Source organism: Heptranchias perlo, chromosome 8 (assembly GCF_035084215.1).
Source record: "Heptranchias perlo isolate sHepPer1 chromosome 8, sHepPer1.hap1, whole genome shotgun sequence".
Lineage (NCBI taxonomy): Eukaryota > Metazoa > Chordata > Chondrichthyes > Hexanchiformes > Hexanchidae > Heptranchias > Heptranchias perlo.
Genome location: NC_090332.1, coordinates 59,426,093 through 59,449,280, shown reverse-complemented (window position 1 = coordinate 59,449,280; position 23,188 = coordinate 59,426,093). Strand labels below are relative to the sequence as shown.

General features: G+C 48.7%; 1 protein-coding gene across 1 annotated transcript in view; it reads left to right on the top strand.

The window, feature by feature from the left end:
• Positions 1-23,188, top strand: part of tmem181 (transmembrane protein 181) — a 97,785-nt gene that overhangs the window by 56,695 nt on the left and 17,902 nt on the right. Inside the window, exons 6-12 of the mRNA XM_067989151.1 lie at positions 6,036-6,158; positions 8,501-8,581; positions 11,274-11,373; positions 12,423-12,553; positions 16,333-16,424; positions 19,400-19,457; positions 20,844-20,946. Coding sequence (XP_067845252.1) covers positions 6,036-6,158; positions 8,501-8,581; positions 11,274-11,373; positions 12,423-12,553; positions 16,333-16,424; positions 19,400-19,457; positions 20,844-20,946 — 688 coding nt within the window. The remainder of the gene's footprint in view (positions 1-6,035; positions 6,159-8,500; positions 8,582-11,273; positions 11,374-12,422; positions 12,554-16,332; positions 16,425-19,399; positions 19,458-20,843; positions 20,947-23,188) is intronic.

Genomic DNA, 23,188 nt, shown 5'->3' with positions numbered 1-23,188 from the left:
AAAGGGAAGATAGATTATGAAAATAAATTAGCAAAAAATATAAAAACAGATAGCAAGAGTTTCTACAGTTATATAAAAAGAAAAAGGGTGGCTAAGGCAAACGTAGGTCCTTTAGAGGATGAGACCGGGAAATTAATGGTGGGAAACATGGAGATGGCAAAAATGCTGAACAAATATTTTGTTTCAGTCTTTACGGTAGAGGACACTAAGAATATCCCAACACTGGACAAACAGGGGGCTCTGGGGGGGGGGGGGGGAGGAGCTAAATACGATTAAAATCACTAAGGAATTGGTACTCAGTAAAATAATGGGACTCAGGGCAGATAAATCCCCTGGACCTGATGGCTTACATCCTAGGGTCTTGAGGGAAGTGGCAGTAGGAATTGTGGATGCTTTGGTAATAATTTTCCAAAATTCTCTGGACTCGGCAAAGGTCCCGGCAGATTGGAAAACTGCTAATGTAACACCGTTATTTAAAAAGGGTAGTAGGCAGAAGGCTGGAAATTATAGACCAGTTAGCCTAACATCTGTGGTGGGTAAAATTTTGGGGTCTATTATTAAGGAGACAGTAAGAGAACATTTGGATAAACATAATTTAATAGGACAAAGTCAGCATGGCTTTACGAAGGGGAAGTCATGTCTGACAAATTTGCTTGAGTTCTTTGAGGACATAACGTACAGGGTGGATAAAGGGGAACCAGTGGACGTCGTGTATTTAGACTTCCAGAAGGCATTCGACAAGGTGCCACATAAAAGATTATTGCTCAAGATAAAGAATCACTGGATTGGGGGTAATATTCTGGCATGGGTGGAGGATTGGTTATCTAACAGGAAGCAGAGAGTTAGGATAAATGGTTCATTCTCGGACTGGCAACCAGTAACCAGTGGTGTTCCGCAGGGGTCGGTGCTGGGTCCCCAACTCTTTACAATCTATATTAACGATTTGGAGGAGGGGACCGAGTGTAACATATCAAAGTTTGCAGATGATACAAAGATGGGAGCGAAAGTAGAGAATGAGGAGGACATAAAAAACCTACAAGGGGATATAGACAGGCTGGGTGAGTGGGCGGAGATTTGGCAGATGCAATACAATATTGGAAAATGTGAGGTTATGCACTTTGGCAGGAAAAATCAGAGAGCAAGTTATTATCTTAATGGTGAGAAACTGGAAAGTACTGCAGTACAAAGGGATCTGGGGGTCCTAGTGCAAGAAAATCAAAAAGTTAGAATGCAGGTGCAACAGGTGATCAAGAAGGCCAACGGAATGTTGGCTTTTATTGCTAGGGGGATAGAATATAAAAACAGGGAGGTATTGCTGCAGTTATATAAGGTATTGGTGAGACCGCACCTGGAATACTGCATACAGTTTTGGTGTCCATACTTAAGAAAAGACATACTTGCTCTCAAGGCAGTACAAAGAAGGTTCACTCGGTTAATCCCGGGGATGAGGGGGTGGACATATGAGGAGAGGTTGAGTAGATTGGGACTCTACTCATTGGAGTTCAGAAGAATGAGAGGCGATCTTATTGAAACATATAAGATTGTGAAGGGGCTTGATCGGGTGGATGCGGTGAGGATGTTCCCAAGGATGGGTGAAACTAGAACTAGGGGGCATAATCTTAGAATAAGGGGCTGCTCTTTCAAAACTGAGATGAGGAGAAACTTCTTCACTGAGGGTGGTAGGTCTGTGGAATTTGCTGCCCCAGGAAGCTGTGGAAGCTGCATCATTAAATAAATTTAAAACAGAAATAGACAGTTTCCTAGAAGTAAAGGGAATTAGGGGTTACGGGGAGCGGGCAGGAAATTGGACATGAAGCTGAGTTCGGATCGGTCAAGGCCCTGTGGGTGGCGGAGCGGGCCCAGGGGCTGAGTGGCCGGGTCCTGTTCCTACTTCTTGTGTTCTTTAGATTTGCGGTTAGGATCAGATCAGCCATGATCTTATTGAATGGCGGAGCAGGCTCGAGGGGCCGATTGGCCTACTCCTGCTCCTATTTCTTATGTTCTTATAACATAGCCAGGTGCAGATTGAAGTTCATGTACTCTGTCCCAACAATGGCTGTTTCCTACCGCATTTAGGTGTGTGAAATGGAAAAAAAGACGTCAGTCTGTGGCCTCTGAGACATTGCCAGTTAGTGCTAATTTAAGGATGGTTTTGTACTGTTTCCTTTGTCTAACAGGAACTGGAATGAGATTGTTCAAACACGTATGTCTGCTTGGCGGATCATGACTCATTTCACCAGAATCTGACAGTATTGCGTGCCCTTTGGTTTGTAAATGTAAGGAAATCTAGCTTTGTTGAGTTTGAACAGGCATTGTACCTGTGATCCCAGCAGAAATCTTCAGACGCCGCCTCCTTATCGTGGCTAAAGATAAGTATTCCTATGAACAACTCGGCAGAAAGGTGCCATTTTGTGGAAGTAATGCATAGGTTTAAGGTGCGTCACAGCATTTGGGAAGGTGGACAAATTGCTAACTGAAGCTACGTCTGCCTTTTGTGATCAATTCCACCAGTGTGCTGAAGTTCAGATTTTACAATACAGATTGGTCTACACTGGATATATCTTCAGTCCCAACCCTTATAACAAAGCCAGAGAAGCCTGTGCTCCAGGGAACAGGCAGAGAATGTAAATATATTACTTTGCTGCAGCAGTGGTACTCACAATTTGCGACACGCCTGCGTAGGACAGGCAAAAGAAAACTGGCATTCTTTTAAGGCAGCTGAAATGCAATATCTGCTGTTATAACCAGGTGTGTGAATGGATTGAAAGAGTTTTGAACTCCTAGTTCACCATAATTTTGTACCAGCAGTTGATAACTATCTGAGTATTGAGAACCTGTATCACATCAGTTTTAATTTTAGATAATGCACCTTCACATCCTGACAAAAACACCTTAACTGAAGAAGATACTCCAATCTCCATTATGTATTTGTCAGCTAACATCCATCATCCGTCCAGTAACTGAAACACCAATACAGGAGCAAGTTACTGGAAAAACTTCTTAAAGGGGACCACTACAGCTCTGGAAAAGCCATCATAATAAAAGAGGGCTTGTATGAGGTCACTCATATTTGGATGAGGTGAAGCTGATCATCCTACTTCATTCTGTTGCAAGCTTTGGCCTGCAGTGGAGGAGGTGACTGCCTGTAACTTCCTTGGCTTTGACTACAATGAAGAAGAGTGCCATGCCATTGAGGAGGACAAATGTAAGGAATCTTACAACACCAGGTTATAGTTGGACTATAACCTGGTGTTGTAAGATTCCTTACATTTGTCCACCCCAGTCCATCACCGGCATCTCCACATCATTTGAGGAGGAGGAGATCATCGCTGGATTTATTCTGGGTAATGGTGAGGAGCTCAACTGGAAGGGGGTTGAGCAGTGCAGGAGTGACATTTTTCATTGTGAATGGTGGCAATGAAAAGGAAAACACCAGTAGTGAGAAGAGAGGAGGAAGATATAGAAAATCTTTAGTCTTTTGAGGAACAAGGGAGCAATGAGTACAAAGTGCTCCACTTGTGTTTTCCATGTGATGAAGTGAAATGAAAAAAAAGCGTTAATGTCAGAAATCAATCAAAAATTTCTTCAAGATCAAGACCTTCAGCTTCACTCTTACCACCCCTCCACTTCAGAGGATTATATGTACCATCTCTAGAAATGCTACAATGCTGGGGAAAGCATTGTTTTTATTTCATCTTTCCTTGGTGAATAAAATTTCATAATCTGTTTTGTAATTTATATTGTACTTGTCTTGATTCCCAAGGTACCCTATCTAAGACCAAAATTGGGGGTGCTATTTATCTGCCAATTTTGATTATCCAATTTTTTTTGTATAATTTGAGGTTCCACTAGAATTACATACAGGTTGTTTAATCTTCTGTGTTCACGTTATAGTGCTTCACTAGTGCCAGCCCCAACTTCAGCTGCAGCACTAATGTAAATAAGATTGCACTAGATGGAGTGCCACCTCGACAGGTGGGTTCCCCCATCGTACTGCAAACTTCAACTACTTTACATTGGCCTTGGAGGGGTGTTTGCGCTGATGATTCCTGATGTGGGGTCTTACACTTCTGTTCTTTTCCAGGTCCTCCCAGCAGCTGCTCTGAGTGAACCTGGTAAGTTTACATTGGGGTTGCCCCAACCTGCACGGTGGGCACAACAAGCACTCCTCCAAGGCCAATGTAAAAGCACCTCTGGTGTTCCCGGCAGCAAATATAAACTGGCTTTGCCAAATTGCTGTTTTTTCCCCTGGCCACGCCTCTAAAGGCCAGGAATGGGGCTTTTGTATTGTTGGACTGTATGGATTTTTGCTAGCCAGTCGGGAAAGTCTACATCCAGAAAATGGAATTTATCTTTCAACATGAATGAGGCAGAGTACAAGAGTACCAAAAACCAAGACAAATGGCAGCAGTTCTATTTGACATTCTATACAATGTAAACAGTTTGAGGAACAAGGGGCCCATCATACCTGCCTTGTCTGTTTGCAGATGTCAGACCTTTAGTCTCTGATAGCATCTCATCCATCTCATTCAGAAGCCAAGCCCATTTCAGACATCTGTCAAGCTCTGTTTGTAAGGAAACAACAAATGCAAAGTAAGCTGTGCTGGGTTAGTTTCTGATGCTCTTTTAATGCTGAATGAGTGACCTCTAATACTGTTTCCAGAGTTTAAAATCTAGACTCCATCAGTCTCCACATCATCCAATCCATTCATTAACTTAAAGACAACCTGAATCCTCTCACTTATCACCTCTTAATCCACTTCCTCAACTGTATATAGTTAAAGCTCTCACTGTCTATCTTTGGAACCAAGTGATTTGAATCCGGAAATCCTCATTGTTGCTCTCCTTTTGGTACCACTTTGCCCTTCTGGAGAAAGGGTAGTCGGAACTGATGCTTACATGTAGTACGTGGGTATGAATGGTCTACAAAGACCTAATTTGATCAGGAGTTTAGGTGGTAATGGAAACCACCAGAGCCATGACTAAACGGTAAGCTTGTCAAGTTAAGCCAGATTGGTTTATTGCTGCTCATCCACTTCCAGTGCTTTTAAAATCAGTATGAGGTAGTGGTGCTAATTTAGTTTTGTCATTAGCTTTTCTTTACCACTGTTGCAGATTCGGATCTGTGACATAGGACTTCATGGAATAACAAGCTGTTTCAGATGGCACATTGCAGATAAATTCACCATCCTCTGTCTAATATAGACAATAGTCATTGAGCTGAGGTGTGTTCTGAGGTTGAAACTTAATCGAGAGGCTCAGATAACATCTTGCAGCAGGACAGTGAAGTGTGGTAGTTCTGATGTAGGCAGGGTATTTATGGTAACTGGAAACCACTGTTTCTGCCATACCTGTTCTCTGAAGGCTAAAAGTTATGCCACACAAGGACAAGGAGGCAGACTATCAGTAATAATGCAGGTATTTGATTATATCCTGTCATGTGACCAGAAGAGCCAATGATACTGGAACATACTTATTGCTGTGATACTTGGAAATGACAAAGCCACTGTACATTCTAACACTCAAAATGTAATGTCAGTAATAAGTTTGAGTTAGTAGAGCTGTTTAGAATTGGGACTTGGTCTCTTTGTTTGTATTGCGATATCACAATCATTATCTGGCCTACAGTCTTCAGCCTACAGTCTTCAGTATCGGCCTATTCATAGTTACTCGTGATCAATGTTTCTTTGAGACTAGTAAATTGCCAGCAGCCAGTTAATGTGTTTTTATAATCAAGATGGAGTTGGGACAGGAAATTCAGAAACTCACTCCATAGTACTGCCTACTGGCCAGAGCCTGCAACTAAATTGCTACAGGATTTTAAATGTTTACATAGGAAGCTTCAATGTATAATTTTGACAAGTGTTGGCAAAAATTATGACAACAGGAAGTCTGTGCATGCACAAAATTTTTAATAGATATACAATTTATTAGCATCAGTCAGCCACAATGGGCCGTGAAATTACATGCATTACAAGAATATTTTAGTTTCAATGTTAGAAATTGACTAATGTGCATTTTAAATTTTTTTTAAGCTGCTCTGTGATGAAATAATTGTGCTACACCTCGGTTATCTGAACTACACAGAGTACATGATCACTGTCACTTTCTACAACCTAGAAGACTCTCAGTTTTCAATAAGGGATGTGAATTTCACTGTAAGTACACCATCTATTTTTGAGTCTGATTGTCAGGCATTTTCCTCTGACTAATAAGACATTTTTGTGTATTTAAATAAATCCTTAGACTGAACTACAAATGGTAGACTTATTCAGACAGGTCATAAATCCCTTATTTAGTTATAATGTTTAAAGGTTTCAAATGGTCAGTAGCATTCAGTTTTATCATATGTACCTTACACGTCCTCTTGACAATGGACTTCGTTCTTATGTCATGAGTTGTACATAGTTCAGCTAACTACGATATCTCGATGAATAACTGGAAAGGGGTGGGGGGAACAGCTTCTGATTTTTAAAATGTAGATTCAGAAATTCAAACTTCTAAATGCTTCTTCCTTTTTATAACTGGGTTTCCTGAGTCCTCTTTCATTTCTGGTCCTTTTTTTTTCTCTTCCTACAATTTTCCCTCTTTTGGAGCCACCTTGACCAAGATGCTATTCATGTGTAAGCCTATCCAATGAGTTGGCAAACTATTCAACTACAATGGGCATTGCATAGGTGCTATCGTGTTAGTGAAGTTAAACTATTAAATGCCTTTGAGTGAGTAGAGAAAACTGGATGTGTAGGAGTTATTGCTGCTAAAGTCAAGCCTCCAGATTATATATCTGCATGTATGTAATATTGGGAAACAACCTCCCTGCAATGAGATTATTTTCATTGTAATCATTCCCACTTTCCCATTATTATTCATTGTGCATATTTTAAAAAAATTCTTCCTGCTTCCTCTTCCAGTTTTCTCTCCATCTCTTCTAAAGGTGCTGACTTATGACTGAGGTATGGTCCATGGGTGGCATTCACCCTCTGGTACCTTGCCCATGTGGGCTGACACAGTAATTATCAGCAGGTTATTTGCCTGCAGGAGCATTCCAACTGAGCCCGCTCTCATTGTCACTGAATGTCCACAGTTTTATTTAAAGCACAAAAATCAAGTGAAGTGTTGTAATGGGAGTGGGCATTAGCCTGACATCAGCAGTGAGGATGGTGTATTCAGATGATGTACAATGATGGGGGATTAGGGAATTTAATCTGCAGTGGATTATTGAGTATTTCTGCACTGAATAAGGAAGTACTTGAGGTGCTCCGATGTCCTAATAGTCAGTCAAAGATATCTTTTGTGATCACCAAGCACCCTTTTATTTTGCTATATATTTTTATATAAACACAATTGCAATTTGTGTTGGGGGCGTTGCATTTGAGGTGGTGGACTCTGCTTCCTTCTGGGGATTGGTTCAATAACCGCTGCAAATAGCGCTTGGTAGATGCGGATCCTGTTGGGTGTTGGGGTACGGAGGGGAAAGAAGGTCCGGGGGTGGGGGTGGGGGGAGGTGAGGAGAGATGGGGTCCTAGTTGACAGTCTGGAGAGGAGTCAGTTGTGGGGTGCCACCAGGATTTAGTTCAGCTGCCCTGCTTGAACCTTGAAGGGTTGTGTTGGTGAGGGGTGGGGGAGAAGGTAAATTGCTGCTGAGACCAAGCCCAGCAGTTTTATTGTTAATCCAATCAGGTCCTGGTTTAAAAGGGAGGAGGAATGTCGGCAGTGGCTGTAGGTGCCTAGTTTCCTTGTTTGCCTGCCCGTTTCTTTTCCAGCCAGCCGATCGGTGTTTCTTATTAGCTTTGTGTCTGTCAGTAGGAACTTGGTTACTTTACTTTCTTCTTATAACGTTCAGCTGAGGGGGCAGAGCATTTTCATCAAAATCAGCATGAAGGAGCTTGGTGTTTGGCGGAAGTTGGGGTCCTCAAGCTTGTTGACTGAATTGGTGGTAACTGCAGTATTTGCATTCACCTCTTGTGGTGCTGAAAGATCCATGCTGTCGGGAAAGTGCTGCTGGTCTCTTCCAGTGACTTAAAAATGACAGTGTCTGTGACAAAGATGTAACCTAATAAATTAGTGTTGAACTTGTCCTCAAATTATTATTAATTATTTATAATGTTCTAAGCACATAGGCAACATCTTGTACCAGCAGCAGTTGTGATGTGCAGCATGTCCTTGACGTGTGATGACTTTTGCATGAGAGGATTAACAATTATAGTGTCATCACTGCAGGCTTACTGAGAAATAATCTACAGTTGATTGAGCATGGAAAATCCTTCATGTATATTATTGAGCAGTATATCCAGATTAAAACGACTAGATTTTAATTTTGTGGTTGTATCAAATATCTGTTATGTTTAAGCTACAAAAAGTGATTTAAAACATTTCGGTCCAACTAAAAGCGCATGATAGCTACATAATGTTTAGCTGGTGCATTAAAAACAAGTTATTTTAAAACCTGTACTGGTGCTGCCTTCTCATTTAATGCCAGTGTTATATTTTCTCCCCACAGATGAAGATGTACAATGCCTCATTTTCACAAGTGGAAATCTGGTTCCGATTTATCTTTGTAGTTTTCACCTTCATGGTCACAGTAAGTACAACATGTACTACTAATGATTAGTGTTCTGGTACATGACTATGTTAGGAGTGATGGTGCTCAAAAGTCTCTTTGTCAAAATACAAACAGCTGTATATTGCAGCAAGACCTGGACAACATCCAGGCTTGGGCTGATAAGTGGCAATTAACATTCACGCCAGACAATGACCATCTCCAACAAGAGAGGGTCTAACCACCTCCTCTTCACATTCAACGGCATTACCATCGCCGAATCCTCCACCATCAACACCCTGGGGGTCACCATTGATCAGAAACTTAACTGGACCAGCCATATGAATACTGTGGCTACAAGAGCAGGTCAGAGGCTGGGTATTCTGCGGCGAGTGACTCACCTCCTGACTCCCCAAAGCCTTTCCACTATTTAGAAGGCACAAGTCTGGAGTGTGATGGAATACCCTCCACTTGCCTGGATGAGTGCAGCTCAAGATGCTCAACACCATCCAAGACAAAGCAGCTCGCTTGATTGGCACCCCATCCACCACCCTAAACATTCACTCCCTTCACCACCGGCGCACAGTGGCTGCAGTGTGTACCATCCACAGGATGCACTGTAGCAACTTGCCAAGGCTTCTTCGACAGCACCTCCCAAACCCGTGACCTCTACCACCTAGAAGGACAAGGACAAGGGCAGCAGGCACATGGGAACAACACCACCTGCACGTTCCCCTCCATGTCACACACCATCCCGACTTGGAAATATATCGCCGTTCCTTCATCGATGCTGGGTCAAAATCCTGGAACTCCCTTCCTAACAGCACTGTGGACCTTCACCACATGGACTGCAGCAGTTCAAGAAGGCGGCTCACCACCACCTTCTCAAGGGCAGTTAGGGATGGGCAATAAATGCCGGCCTTGCCAGTGACACCCACATCCCATGAACGAATTTTTAAAAAAATTGCACCTATTGGTGGTGTGATCTAAATTGATGGATAATGTAGTGTCAATCACAGCACTGATTTGAAAAGGGCATTTCAAACAGCACTACTGTAAAAAGGTTTGTGTCCAACAAAGTCAATTTAGGGCCAGTTCTCCCTTGCCCTTCTGATATCACTTTTGTTTATCTTTGTGTTCCATCTCTGCCTCAGCCCATCTGCTGCTGAAACTCTCATCCATCCCTTTGTCACCTTCTGACCCAAATATCCCAATGCTCTCCTGGCAGGCCTCCCATCCTCCTTGCTCAGTGAACTTCAGGTCATCTAAAACTCTGCTGAAAGTATCCTATCTCACACTAAGTCCTGCTTACCCATTTCTCCTGTCCTTGCTGACCTACACTGGCTCCATGTCCCCAAATGCCTCCAAATTAAAATTCTCGTGTTTAAATCCTTTCATGGCCTCGTCTCTCCCTATGTCTCAAATCTCCTCCAGCCTGACAACCCACCACCACCACTGGCCCCGCTCCAAGAATGCTCCATTCCTCCAAATTTAGCCTCTTGTGCCCTCCTCCTTCACCCCACCATTGCAGCCATGCCTTCAGCCGTCTTGGCCTCAAGCTCTGGAATGCCCTCTCTGAACCCTTCCAACTATCCATCTTCCTCTCCTCCTTAAAACTCACCTCTTTGACTAGCTCTTGGTCAACCCTCCTTTTTTTTTTGTCTGATTACGCCTCCGTGAAGCACCTTGAGATATTTTTGAAAGTTAACGAACTATATAACTGCAAGTTGCTTTTGTAACATAAAAGCAGCCACTGTACAATATAGTGCTTCCACGAAGTTTCATCTGCAAAGGCCTGCACTTCCCTCTGGAGCCTGAGGCTTGATTTCTGCTACATTCCCCAGCTTCTTTTGTGTACCTGGGCCTTGCCTGAATGAAGAAGCTCAACCAATGAGCAGACTCTTAGACTCCATCAGTATCACTCTGTGCATTTCACCTAGCGGACTACAATTCCCAGAATGTCATTGCATGTTACTCAACTCCCAGAATGCCGGTGTAGGCTGGCACTTTCCACTGAGTTTAGTAAAATTCTGGACAGAGAGTGGGGCTTACCAAAGGAAGTGGTAGCATACTTTGTGAATGGGCCAGTCTTGCTGCTGTTCATTTATTTTAAAAAATCTGTTCTTTAAGGATAGCTTTAAATTTTCTTCTGGATACAGTCTTCTAATTGAAAATCAGATCCAGTGGGAAAAAAATTCCCCCAGAATAGCTGCCATCACAGTTGGCTGCTCCAGCACCATTACACAGGCAAGCCCTGCTTCTCTTGAGGTCCAAAAGTTTTAATGTAAAAATTCTGGACCCTGCTCCCTGCTGTGCTCTACACTCTGGAAAAATGTAACTACTCCAACCCCAGACTACCTAGTTGTAATGCCGTGGGTCATCAGCTCATCACCTCGACATTCCACTAGCAGCAGCCCCTTAGAAATCTGACTTTCCCCTCTCCCAGCCTGGCCCAACTCAGCTTCCCTGGTATTTTTGAAGAGCTTTCTTACTGCACGTTACCAGCCCCACATGCATCCTCACCTGTTGTGAGAAACACTATAGGAGATCCACTAGTAAATGGCAAAATTTCATGAGCACAAAGTGTTTAGAACTGGTTTCTGGTTAAAATTTGGAAAAGTTTGGTTCCTGGCAGAGTGACTGTTTGTTTACTCCTAAATTTGTGATAATGTTGATTGAAATGTTCCCATGCCTGTGCTGGTAATCCCTGAAGAATCTTGTGTTGATTCCACAGTGCCTATTTGCTCACTCGTTGAGGAAGTTTTCAATGAGAGATTGGGCGATTGAACAGAAATGGATGTCCATCCTACTGCCTTTGTTACTGCTTTATAACGGTACGTTTCAGCGATGCTTGGATGTTGCACTTCTTGGCATTAACAAAGTTTTCATTCTGTCAATTGCCTTACAATGCTAGGGTGCAGTAGGTTTACAGGTGCCCTCCTTCATGCTTTTTATTCATGTTCAGATCTATCCTTGTGATGTCCTGAGGCTTTTGCAAAGTTATTCTGAGTTGACACAAAACATTTTCACTTAACTTATTCTGGCCTTTTTATATTTGGCAACTGTGTTTTTTCATTCTTTGAATGTAAGCTCCCTTCTTCACTTCTGCATCTTGTACGTTCAAATGTCAGTACTTGACCAAGGAAGGCAACAGAGATTGAGTTTGTTTCAGAGTGAGGCATTTATTTACAGTAGAAGTTTATTCATTTGCCTCTCCCTTCCCTCACAGTTCACAGAGCCATCCTTCTTTCTTCCAGTCACACCGGCACTGATCAAATGATTCAAGCAATGTTATTCACTCGCTTGTTTTAAAAAGAACATAAACCTGCCTCAGACCAGTCATCTGAAAAAAGCAGACACACCAGCACACACAATTCACAAATAGTGCAACTATGTGCAGCCGGTTCCATCGGGAGATCATCAATTCCTGCCCTACAGTGTTCAATCTCCTGGAGGAGGTCGGAGCTGGGAGTGGCTGTGGGGTGACTTGGGAAGCAGAGCAGGACAGCATTTGTGGAGGGTGGGGTGGGAGCTGTGATACTAGTGTATTCTGTGATTAAAAACGCAGCCACCAATTTTCAGTGGTCCTGGCCATGAGAAGACACTGTGAAGGTGCGACAGCTTTTTTCATATGACTGGTGTTTGGTGTGAACAGCCCAAAGGCAGGTTTATTTTCCTTTTTTTAAAGGAGGGAGTGAATAATGCTCCTTAAACCGTTTGATATTTTTGAAAGGTGAAGAATCCCCCAGACCGCAGATTCACAAACAAGGTACCCACTTTATTAGGGAGTATATGTTGTCCTGGTGCGTCAAAGTTAGCTGAGCAGGAGCAAGGGTTTTATAAAGTGCTTGATACAAACATACTATTTTCCTTTTTCTCTTAGACCCCTTCTTCCCACTGTCATTTCTTGTAAACAGCTGGTTTCCAGGAATGCTTGACGACCTTTTCCAGGCAGTCTTCCTGTGTGCATTGCTGCTGTTTTGGCTCTGTGTTTACCATGGATTTCGTGTACAGGTAATGAATTACAGTGGAACTTGGCAAAGTATCATTGCCTGCGTAAAATGACGGCTGCGCCCCACCCTGCCCACTCCGCCGGTCCCGCGCCCCTCCCTCTCCCGCGCCCCTCCCTCTCCCGCGCCCCTCCCTCTCCCGCGCCCCTCCCTCTCCCGCGCCCCTCCCTCTCCCGCGCCCCTCCCTCTCCCGCGCCCCTCCCTCTCCCGCGCCCCTCCCTCTCCCGCGCCCCTCCCTCTCCCGCGCCCCTCCCTCTCCCGCGCCCCTCCCTCTCCCGCGCCCCTCCCTCTCCCGCGCCCCTCCCTCTCCCGCGCCCCTCCCTCTCCCGCGCCCCTCCCTCTCCCGCGCCCCTCCCTCTCCCGCGCCCCTCCCTCTCCCGCGCCCCTCCCTCTCCCGCGCCCCTCCCTCTCCCGCGCCCCTCCCTCTCCCGCGCCCCTCCCTCTCCCGCGCCCCTCCCTCTCCCGCGCCCCTCCCTCTCCCGCGCCCCTCCCTCTCCCGCGCCCCTCCCTCTCCCGCGCCCCTCCCTCTCCCGCGCCCCTCCCTCTCCCGCGCCCCTCCCTCTCCCGCGCCCCTCCCTCTCCCGCGCCCCTCCCTCTCCCGCGCCCCTCCCTCTCCCGCGCCCCTCCCTCTCCCGCGCCCCTCCCTCTCCCGCGCCCCTCCCTCTCCCGCGCCCCTCCCTCTCCCGCGCCCCTCCCTCTCCCGCGCCCCTCCCTCTCCCGCGCCCCCCCCTCCCTCTCCCGCGCCCCCCCCTCCCTCTCCCGCGCCCCCCCCTCCCTCTCCCGCGCCCCCCCCTCCCTCTCCCGCGCCCCCCCCTCCCTCTCCCGCGCCCCCCCCTCCCTCTCCCGCGCCCCCCCCTCCCTCTCCCGCGCCCCCCCCTCCCTCTCCCGCGCCCCCCCCTCCCTCTCCCGCGCCCCCCCCTCCCTCTCCCGCGCCCCCCCCTCCCTCTCCCGCGCCCCCCCCTCCCTCTCCCGCGCCCCCCCCTCCCTCTCCCGCGCCCCCCCCTCCCTCTCCCGCGCCCCCCCCTCCCTCTCCCGCGCCCCCCCCTCCCTCTCCCGCGCCCCCCCCTCCCTCTCCCGCGCCCCCCCCTCCCTCTCCCGCGCCCCCCCTCCCTCTCCCGCGCCCCCCCCTCCCTCTCCCGCGCCCCCCCCTCCCTCTCCCGCGCCCCCCCCTCCCTCTCCCGCGCCCCCCCCTCCCTCTCCCGCGCCCCCCCCTCCCTCTCCCGCGCCCCCCCCTCCCTCTCCCGCGCCCCCCCCTCCCTCTCCCGCGCCCCCCCCTCCCTCTCCCGCGCCCCCCCCTCCCTCTCCCGCGCCCCCCCCTCCCTCTCCCGCGCCCCCCCCTCCCTCTCCCGCGCCCCCCCCTCCCTCTCCCGCGCCCCCCCCTCCCTCTCCCGCGCCCCCCCCTCCCTCTCCCGCGCCCCCCCCTCCCTCTCCCGCGCCCCCCCCTCCCTCTCCCGCGCCCCCCCCTCCCTCTCCCGCGCCCCCCCCTCCCTCTCCCGCGCCCCCCCCTCCCTCTCCCGCGCCCCCCCCTCCCTCTCCCGCGCCCCCCCCTCCCTCTCCCGCGCCCCCCCCTCCCTCTCCCGCGCCCCCCCCTCCCTCTCCCGCGCCCCCCCCTCCCTCTCCCGCGCCCCCCCCTCCCTCTCCCGCGCCCCCCCCTCCCTCTCCCGCGCCCCCCCCTCCCTCTCCCGCGCCCCCCCCTCCCTCTCCCGCGCCCCCCCCTCCCTCTCCCGCGCCCCCCCCTCCCTCTCCCGCGCCCCCCCCTCCCTCTCCCGCGCCCCCCCCTCCCTCTCCCGCGCCCCCCCCTCCCTCTCCCGCGCCCCCCCCTCCCTCTCCCGCGCCCCCCCCTCCCTCTCCCGCGCCCCCCCCTCCCTCTCCCGCGCCCCCCCCTCCCTCTCCCGCGCCCCCCCCTCCCTCTCCCGCGCCCCCCCCTCCCTCTCCCGCGCCCCCCCCTCCCTCTCCCGCGCCCCCCCCTCCCTCTCCCGCGCCCCCCCCTCCCTCTCCCGCGCCCCCCCCTCCCTCTCCCGCGCCCCCCCCTCCCTCTCCCGCGCCCCCCCCTCCCTCTCCCGCGCCCCCCCCTCCCTCTCCCGCGCCCCCCCCTCCCTCTCCCGCGCCCCCCCCTCCCTCTCCCGCGCCCCCCCCTCCCTCTCCCGCGCCCCCCCCTCCCTCTCCCGCGCCCCCCCCTCCCTCTCCCGCGCCCCCCCCTCCCTCTCCCGCGCCCCCCCCTCCCTCTCCCGCGCCCCCCCCTCCCTCTCCCGCGCCCCCCCCTCCCTCTCCCGCGCCCCCCCCTCCCTCTCCCGCGCCCCCCCCTCCCTCTCCCGCGCCCCCCCCTCCCTCTCCCGCGCCCCCCCCTCCCTCTCCCGCGCCCCCCCCTCCCTCTCCCGCGCCCCCCCCTCCCTCTCCCGCGCCCCCCCCTCCCTCTCCCGCGCCCCCCCCTCCCTCTCCCGCGCCCCCCCCTCCCTCTCCCGCGCCCCCCCCTCCCTCTCCCGCGCCCCCCCCTCCCTCTCCCGCGCCCCCCCCTCCCTCTCCCGCGCCCCCCTCTCCCGCGCCCCCCTCTCCCGCGCCCCCCTCTCCCGCGCCCCCCTCTCCCGCGCCCCCCTCTCCCGCGCCCCCCTCTCCCGCGCCCCCCTCTCCCGCGCCCCCCTCTCCCGCGCCCCCCTCTCCCGCGCCCCCCTCTCCCGCGCCCCCCTCTCCCGCGCCCCCCTCTCCCGCGCCCCCCTCTCCCGCGCCCCCCCCTCCCTCCCGCGCCCCCCCCTCCCTCCCGCGCCCCCCCCTCCCTCCCGCGCCCCCCCCTCCCTCCCGCGCCCCCCCCTCCCTCCCGCGCCCCCCCCTCCCGCGCCCCCCCCTCCCTCTCCCGCGCCCCCCCCTCCCTCTCCCGCGCCCCCCCCTCCCTCTCCCGCGCCCCCCCCCTCCCTCTCCCGCGCCCCCCCCCCTCCCTCTCCCGCGCCCCCCCCCCTCCCTCTCCCGCGCCCCCCCCCTCCCTCTCCCGCGCCCCCCCCCCCTCCCTCTCCCGCGCCCCCCCCCCTCCCTCTCCCGCGCCCCCCCCCCTCCCTCTCCCGCGCCCCCCCCCCCTCCCTCTCCCGCGCCCCCCCCCCTCCCTCTCCCGCGCCCCCCCCCCCTCCCTCTCCCGCGCCCCCCCCCCCCTCCCTCTCCCGCGCCCCCCCCCCCTCCCTCTCCCGCGCCCCCCCCCCTCCCTCTCCCGCGCCCCCCCCCTCCCTCTCCCGCGCCCCCCCCCCTCCCTCTCCCGCGCCCCCCCCCTCCCTCTCCCGCGCCCCTCCCTCTCCCGCGCCCCTCCCTCTCCCGCGCCCCTCCCTCTCCCGCGCCCCTCCCTCTCCCGCGCCCCTCCCTCTCCCGCGCCCCTCCCTCTCCCGCGCCCCTCCCTCTCCCGCGCCCCTCCCTCTCCCGCGCCCCTCCCTCTCCCGCGCGCCGCCCCTCCCTCTCCCGCGCGCCGCCCCCTCCCTCTCCCGCGCGCCGCCCCCTCCCTCTCCCGCGCCGCCCCCTCCCTCTCCCGCGCCCCCCCCTCCCTCTCCCGCGCCCCCCCCTCCCTCTCCCGCGCCCCCCCCTCCCTCTCCCGCGCCCCCCCCTCCCTCTCCCGCGCCCCCCCCTCCCTCTCCCGCGCCCCCCCCTCCCTCTCCCGCGCCCCCCCCTCCCTCTCCCGCGCCCCCCCCTCCCTCTCCCGCGCCCCCCCCTCCCTCTCCCGCGCCCCCCCCTCCCTCTCCCGCGCCCCCCCCTCCCTCTCCCGCCATGTTGAAGCCTAATGGGCTGTGTGTGTTTTTATTTGCTATTCAGGGGGAGAGGAAGTTTTTGACATTCTATTTGCCCAAACTGTTTGTTGTTGGTCTCCTTTGGCTGGCTGCAGTGACACTGGGGATATGGCAGACGTAAGTAGCAGTTTGGTTTTAAAAGTTTTTTTGTCGGACCTTTAACTGAAAAGTGCTGAAATTAATTGGTATTTTAACAGTCTGTTACTGCTGAAGGTTTTTGCTGTAATAGCAGCAGGTCCGCAACAACCAACCACTATATCCGTAAACTTTTAAAGAAAGAAAGACTTGTATTATTTAGTGCCTTTCACGATCTCAGATGGTCCCAAAGTGCTTTACAGCCAATGCAGTACAGCCACTGTTGTAATGTCTGGAAACACTGCAGCCAATTAGCGCACAGCAAGGTCTCACAAACAGCAATGAGATAAATGACCAGATAATCTGTTTTTAGATGTTGGTTTCTCTTTCCAATGTGTTGCAGTTCAGCACTTTAGTATAGTAATGCTGTTTCTGTTAATCTGCTTTTAAGAAATTATCTAGGGCATAATATTGAAACAAAACAATTTTATGGCTTTGTCGTAGCACAGTTGATAGCAATCTCACCTCAGAAGCCTGAGAGTTCAAGACCCACACCTGGACCTGATGCAATAATCTAGGCTGTAGCAAGGGAGTGCTGCATTGTCGGACAGGCTGTCTTTCGGATGAGCTGTTAAACTCTGGTCCCATCTGTCTCTTCAGATGGACGTAAAAGACCCTATGGCACTGTTCAAAGAAGCACAAGGGGTTCTCTGTCCTGGCCAACATCCCTTCCTCTATCAACAGCACCAAAATTAAACAGATTCACCAGTCATTCATTTCATTTGGTGTGTGTGGAACCTTACTCTGTGCAAATTGGCTGCTGCCTTTTCCTACATATCACTTTAAAAATAATTCATTGGTTGCAAAGTGCTTTGGCACAACCTGAGGATGTGAAAGGTGCTTTATAAATGCATGTTTTTTTTTCATTATTTAAATAGTATTTTATGCGGGTAGCCCAGCAGTGCACTCACATGCTGTGTTTCTTTCACATTGTACCCAAGCTGGTGGCTTCCAACCTCAGCCTGGATATCTGATGGAAGCATTGAGAGGAAGGGAAGACTGGGGGAGGGACAATTACAAGTCAATTCATACTGTTGCCTCACATTTTTGTCAGGCAGTTCAAGAGCACTAGTGGTAAAGGCATGGCCCTGGGTTGGCTGTGTGCCCTCCTGATCAGGGAATGAAAAGTGGTGAAGACTTTTAAACACATGATTTGCTATATTTTAATATATTGCAGGATAGGCCAAATTTACATGTTGTTTTCACAGTGTTTGAGAACCAGCACTACAATGAAAAGAGTGCAGATTATTATGCATTTGCATTATAAGAAATAGAAAAGGAAGAACTTGCATTTCTATATTCACATCCTCTGTCCCAAATGCTTCACCGGCATTGAATTACTTTTGAAATGTAATTACTGTTTTTGTAAGCAACTCCAAAATAAACAATCAATTGTGGATTAAAGCACATAAAGAAGTTGTTACAAAGATTAATGATAAAGCAGTTTTAACACTGTGCACTTCAACCCACCGATGGTGGTTTTCAACATCAGTTGTTAAGTTACTTATTGGCATCTGACCTGGATCTTGTCTTTTATGAATTAGAAGGTGAATTATGACTGGGAACTAAGTGATACGATTGGCTGGTTGTGCTGTAATTTATAGTGGAAATGGATACTAAAGTGCCAGGAAAGCTAACTAATAGAAAGAATGTATGGTAACTGATGAATGTTAGCTGTTAGACCCTTTCTGTACCAGATCATATGGTTGGAATTGCGTTAACAACTTTAAGAGGAAATTTAGATTGATTTTTTTTTAAAAATTGAGTGCTGCTTGACCCATATTGGTCCTGGCATTTTGGAATTCAGCCACTATGGAGAGTTGTAGCTGCAATGTGTTCCTTCTGGCAGGAGGGCAGACAAGACTGACTCGCTCACTGCGTCTGTCTCTGTGCACCCCACTGCTATTGTTAATTTATGGTAGAGTGCCAAGAAAATGTTTTTAGTTATCCAGTAGTACAAATTGAGTGATTTTAATAAAACAACTCAGATGTTTATTGCATAATTTCATTTTGAATTAATAGATAATTTGATAGGTTTTTTTTGTTTGTTCTCGGGATGTTTGATGGCACTGGATAAACCACATTTATTGCCAATCCCTAGTTGCCTGAGAAGGTGGTGATGGGCATTCTCCTTGAACTGCTGCAGTCCTTGCAGTGATGATGCTCCTACAATGGTGTTAGGTCAATATCCTGGAGTTCCCTGCCTAACGATGATGGAGAGGCGATTATATTTCAAGTTAGCATAATGTATGACTTGGAGGGGAATTTGGAGATGATGGTGTTTGCATGACATTGCTGCTCTTGTCCTTCTCAGTGGTAGTAGTTAGTAGGAGGAGATGCAGTCGAAGTAATCTTGGTTAGTTGCTGCAGTGCATCCTGTAGATCGTACATACTGCAGCCACAATGCATTGGTGGTGGATAGTGACTTCAGTGGCGGGGACACAGATGGAAAAAACTGCTTTGTCCTGCATTAAGAGGAGTGGACTATATCTGCTCCTAGAGGAGTAAAATAGCTTGTAAGATTGCTCATTCCAGGATTGACTCACTTTTTTTAAAAACACTACTTGCTTTTGAAATAGATAATTTTTTACATTATTATGAAGCCTATCGACGCTCCAAGTAGGCAGATAAAGTTTGTTAGTTAACGCAGTGGAGGTTTAATGGAGGAGGAAAGGATTCAAAGTCCAAATCATTTCACTTCAGAAATGCATTAATGCATAATGAAAACCTCCAAGTGCAGTAATGTTGGTAACAGTTATGAACTTCCTTTCTTTTGAAATACGTAGCAAGTCATTCAGTATTCTGATGGAGGTTACACATTCAAATTATCGCATCGTCTTTTCTCTTTACAGATGCTGACTGACCTGTGTTTTTCTAGCATTTTCTGTTTCATTTCAGATTTCCAGCATTTGCAGCTTTTTCCTTTTTATTTTAACCTTTCTTTGGAACTTTTCCAGAGTTAACGAGTTACGTGACCCAACATATCAGTATAGAGTGGACACAAACAACTTCCAGGTGAGGAATTCTCTATTCTTAAAAGCTCGTAAACACAGCTCAGATATATAATCCACAGCTTGGTGAATATGTAATCATGTGGATTAATACCAGCACCCTAGACTGGGTGATGTCTTTCAGCAATTAGACTGCACATTATAGTGCGTAGTGACTTTCTGTCACAGACTGCGATATTAAGTAACAGTAAACATATGCTAACAATTTTTACACTTACCTGGTAAACTTGTTCTGCAATAGTGGCAAAATGTAAACTAACAGATTGCAAATGAAAAGCTGCAAATGCACGTAATGTATTACAAATGCCATTGTAATTTTAGCTTAAGTTCTGTTTGCTGATACAGAATTAAAAGGCCATATATACATACAGACTGTTGTATGGGAGGGTGACCTTTGGCCCTGCAGCCATATTTTTGAAGTACATGGGATGCACTATAATGGAATGAACCTTCCAATTTACACTGGTCAGAGTCTACATGTTTCCAGTCTCTAACCAAGGGCAGGGAAATTGAGGTCTGAGCTTTTGTAAAAAAAAACAATTTACTTAGAGCTGCTAGAAGTAGAATTTGGACTAATTTGCATTTGGATCCAGCTTCTGTTTTGTATCATATGATGAAACTCAACTGTCCTTGGTAGTATGATGGTACTTTATAGTCAGAATGCTGTACGTCATCTGTTTTAGCCCCTGCATAATACAATGATGTCATAAAGCTGATCTATAGATGCTTGAGTTAAAAACTTCAGTGCCAATGAGCTGCCTTTAGTCAACTGTTAATAGAATAAACGTTTACACAACAAATGTGTAATGTTGTATGCTAATCTACAGCTTTAAGCAGACTATCTGTTTATTTATATAGTGCCAGGTTTGCTAAGTTGGTATTACCTTATCCTCTGAATCTGGAGCCCCATTCCAGGAGTTGAGTGCCTAATCTAGGCTGATACTTCAGTACTTGACCGAGAGTGCTGCATTGCCAGAAGTGCAGTCTTTCAGATGAAACTGTAAACTGAGGCCCTGTCTACCTGTTCAGGTGGGCACAAAAGATCCCATGGCACTATTTGGAGAGCTTTGTCAGTGTCATGGCCAACATATTCCCTGTCCCAGCACCATCAAAAACAGATTAACTGGTTGTTCACTTGCTGTTTACGGATCTTTGCATGTATAAAGCAACTGTCATGTTTGCATATGTAACAACAGTGACCGAACCAGTAGTTTGTTGGTTGTGAAGTGCACTGGGTCACCCTGAGGACATAATTAGGTGCTGTATAAATGCAAGTTCTTTTTTCTTCTATATGGGATTCAAGCATTCTGTTGAAAAGTTATTCCAATTTGCCTTGTTAGATGAAGAAAATGTCTTTATTTTCAATTTTATCTTTGTTGCTGTCTTGTAGGGAATGAAGATTTTCTTTCTGATAGTGGGTTCCTTGTATATATTATACCTAATTTTCCTGATTGTGAGGGCCTGCTCCGAACTGAAAAATATGCCATACTTTGGTAAGTGGTATTTATTGTTGCATGAAACTTCTGCTAAAACATTGACTCATCGAAAATGACTGAGTTGCATAAGGATATATTAATGCAGCCTTACGTTAAACACGGCCAATTTTACTGCTATTGTCCTTGCATACTTGTCTTATTAGGTTTAACAAGTGTGCTGAACAAACAGAAGTCTACTTTTACAAGTGGAGCTAATTATTTATTAAGAACCTTTTTCTGCATAGTGATGGGCAAAAAGCTCCAATTGATGTGAGACATTTGGCAAACTAAGGTTTTAATATTAAAAAAAATACTGTTCAACAGAGTAGAAGTCCCCGGTGCTTTACATAATTAGGTGCTGCGGAATTTAATTCCCTCCATATTTTTCCCTTGTTTTCCTTCTGCAATTTTCCCCATTTCAGTTGCATTTGAACCAGGCTGGTATGCCAATACCAAGTGTCTTGAGTCTAAATAATGTCATAAGAACATAAGAACATAAGAAATAGGAGCAGGAGTAGGCCAATCGGCCCTTCGAGCCTGCTCCGCCATTTAATAAGATCATGGCTGATCTGATCCTAACCTCAAATCTAAATTCATGTCCAATTTCCTGTCATTTGACAATCTTTTATTCTCATCGCTGGTTAATACCAATGCTGTTTGCACCCTGCTCAATTCACTTACAAGGTTAAGCGTGAAAGTTATAAAATGCATGCTGATTACACTATCCCCATTGATCTCAGCAGCCTTTGCTGAAGCTTTGTGTCCAGTTTAGCAGGTCAAGTATCTGAGGTGTGAAATGCATGGGCCTTGCAGAGATGCAGATCAGTGGGGATTAGAAAGTCGGTGTCAACTGACATAATTTAAACACCGAACACCACGTGTTGATTATCTAATATGTAGGTAGGTGAAAAATCAGGAAAGACAGCTAGGCAGTGAGGCAACTATTACTGTTTTAAATACGTACTCAAAATGACAAGCGGAGAAAACCACTTTTAAACATTTAAGATGCCCAATTTTTCAAAACAAAGCTGCCAGTTAGCACTGTGTTTATACAGTATGTTAAAAATGATAGAGATTTAGATGGCCACAACCCCTGGACAGACTTGCCCCAGAACTTACTTTCTCACGTTGCAGAATGTGGCTTGATTTGCGACAGAAATTGGCTTAGAGATGTTACAGAATCGAAGGAGCCATGATTATAACACAGGCTATCTTAAAATGCCTAGGAATCCATGGGTTTCTAAAGAGTTGGTGTGTTCAAAATACTGCAGTGGCCTGAAAGCAGACCTGTGAAGCCTAGAGATGGGAACATGGTGCCAGAGAACGAGGAGGTACACAGCAGACTTCACGTGCTCTTGGTTCTTGTAATTACTAAATGCTGTAAATTAATTACCTGAGAGAGAAAAGTAGATTTGGAGTCTGGAAAAGTTCAGTAGACGAGTGAGACACAAACATTCCAGGTTTCTTAGACCTACACTGTTCCCATATTCTTTATTGAAGGTACACCCTGTCTAGTTTGGGGATAATGTTAATGTAAAAAGCCTTGCATTTGCAGGCCTTTTCTTCTGTTCATTATGCAAACAGGCCAACACAGCAGTAGCTCCCCAAGTTAGCTGAAGTCCCAAGAACTGGGGTAAGGAACAGGAATAGGTACCACTCCATTTTTACCTGCTATTTAAAAAGGACTGAGTTTTTAAAACTCTTCTGGGGACTGGTGATGCACCACCTTTCATTTCAGCCTCTGTTAGCTCTTGTCAGTGAATAAATACACTGCATGGCGTGGCACTGAGTTACATTGACAAAGAAGGCCCCAGGTTCAACCTCCGATGTGCCCCAAGCTAGCAGGGTGACTCAATGGGCCCAGACAAGGAAGGTGAAAATTAGCAACCTTTGATAGGTTTGTGACTCTGCAATTTGGGTAGGACAGGATTGAGCTTGGTTTCTGGGTTTGGATAGCCTGCTGCCACTCGGTGCCCAAGCCCACATGTGAAGGTTGGCCACTTGGGCATGCTACTGGAGGACCAAACCATGGATTGCCACCTTTTGAGAGGAAGGGTGAGAAGAAAAAGTTAGAGGGGCTGGTTCTTTCACTTTTGGGATCTGGGTTTAAATCCTTCTCAAGTTTCAGGGGATGGAAGTGTCTCTCGGGCTGAGAGACTTCCAAAAATTCCGAGTGGGTGTAAGCCCAGCAGAACAAAGTTGCCAATAATTTGACCAGCTGGTGTGGGAAATGGACATGTTTCACTGGCACAGTAGGGCA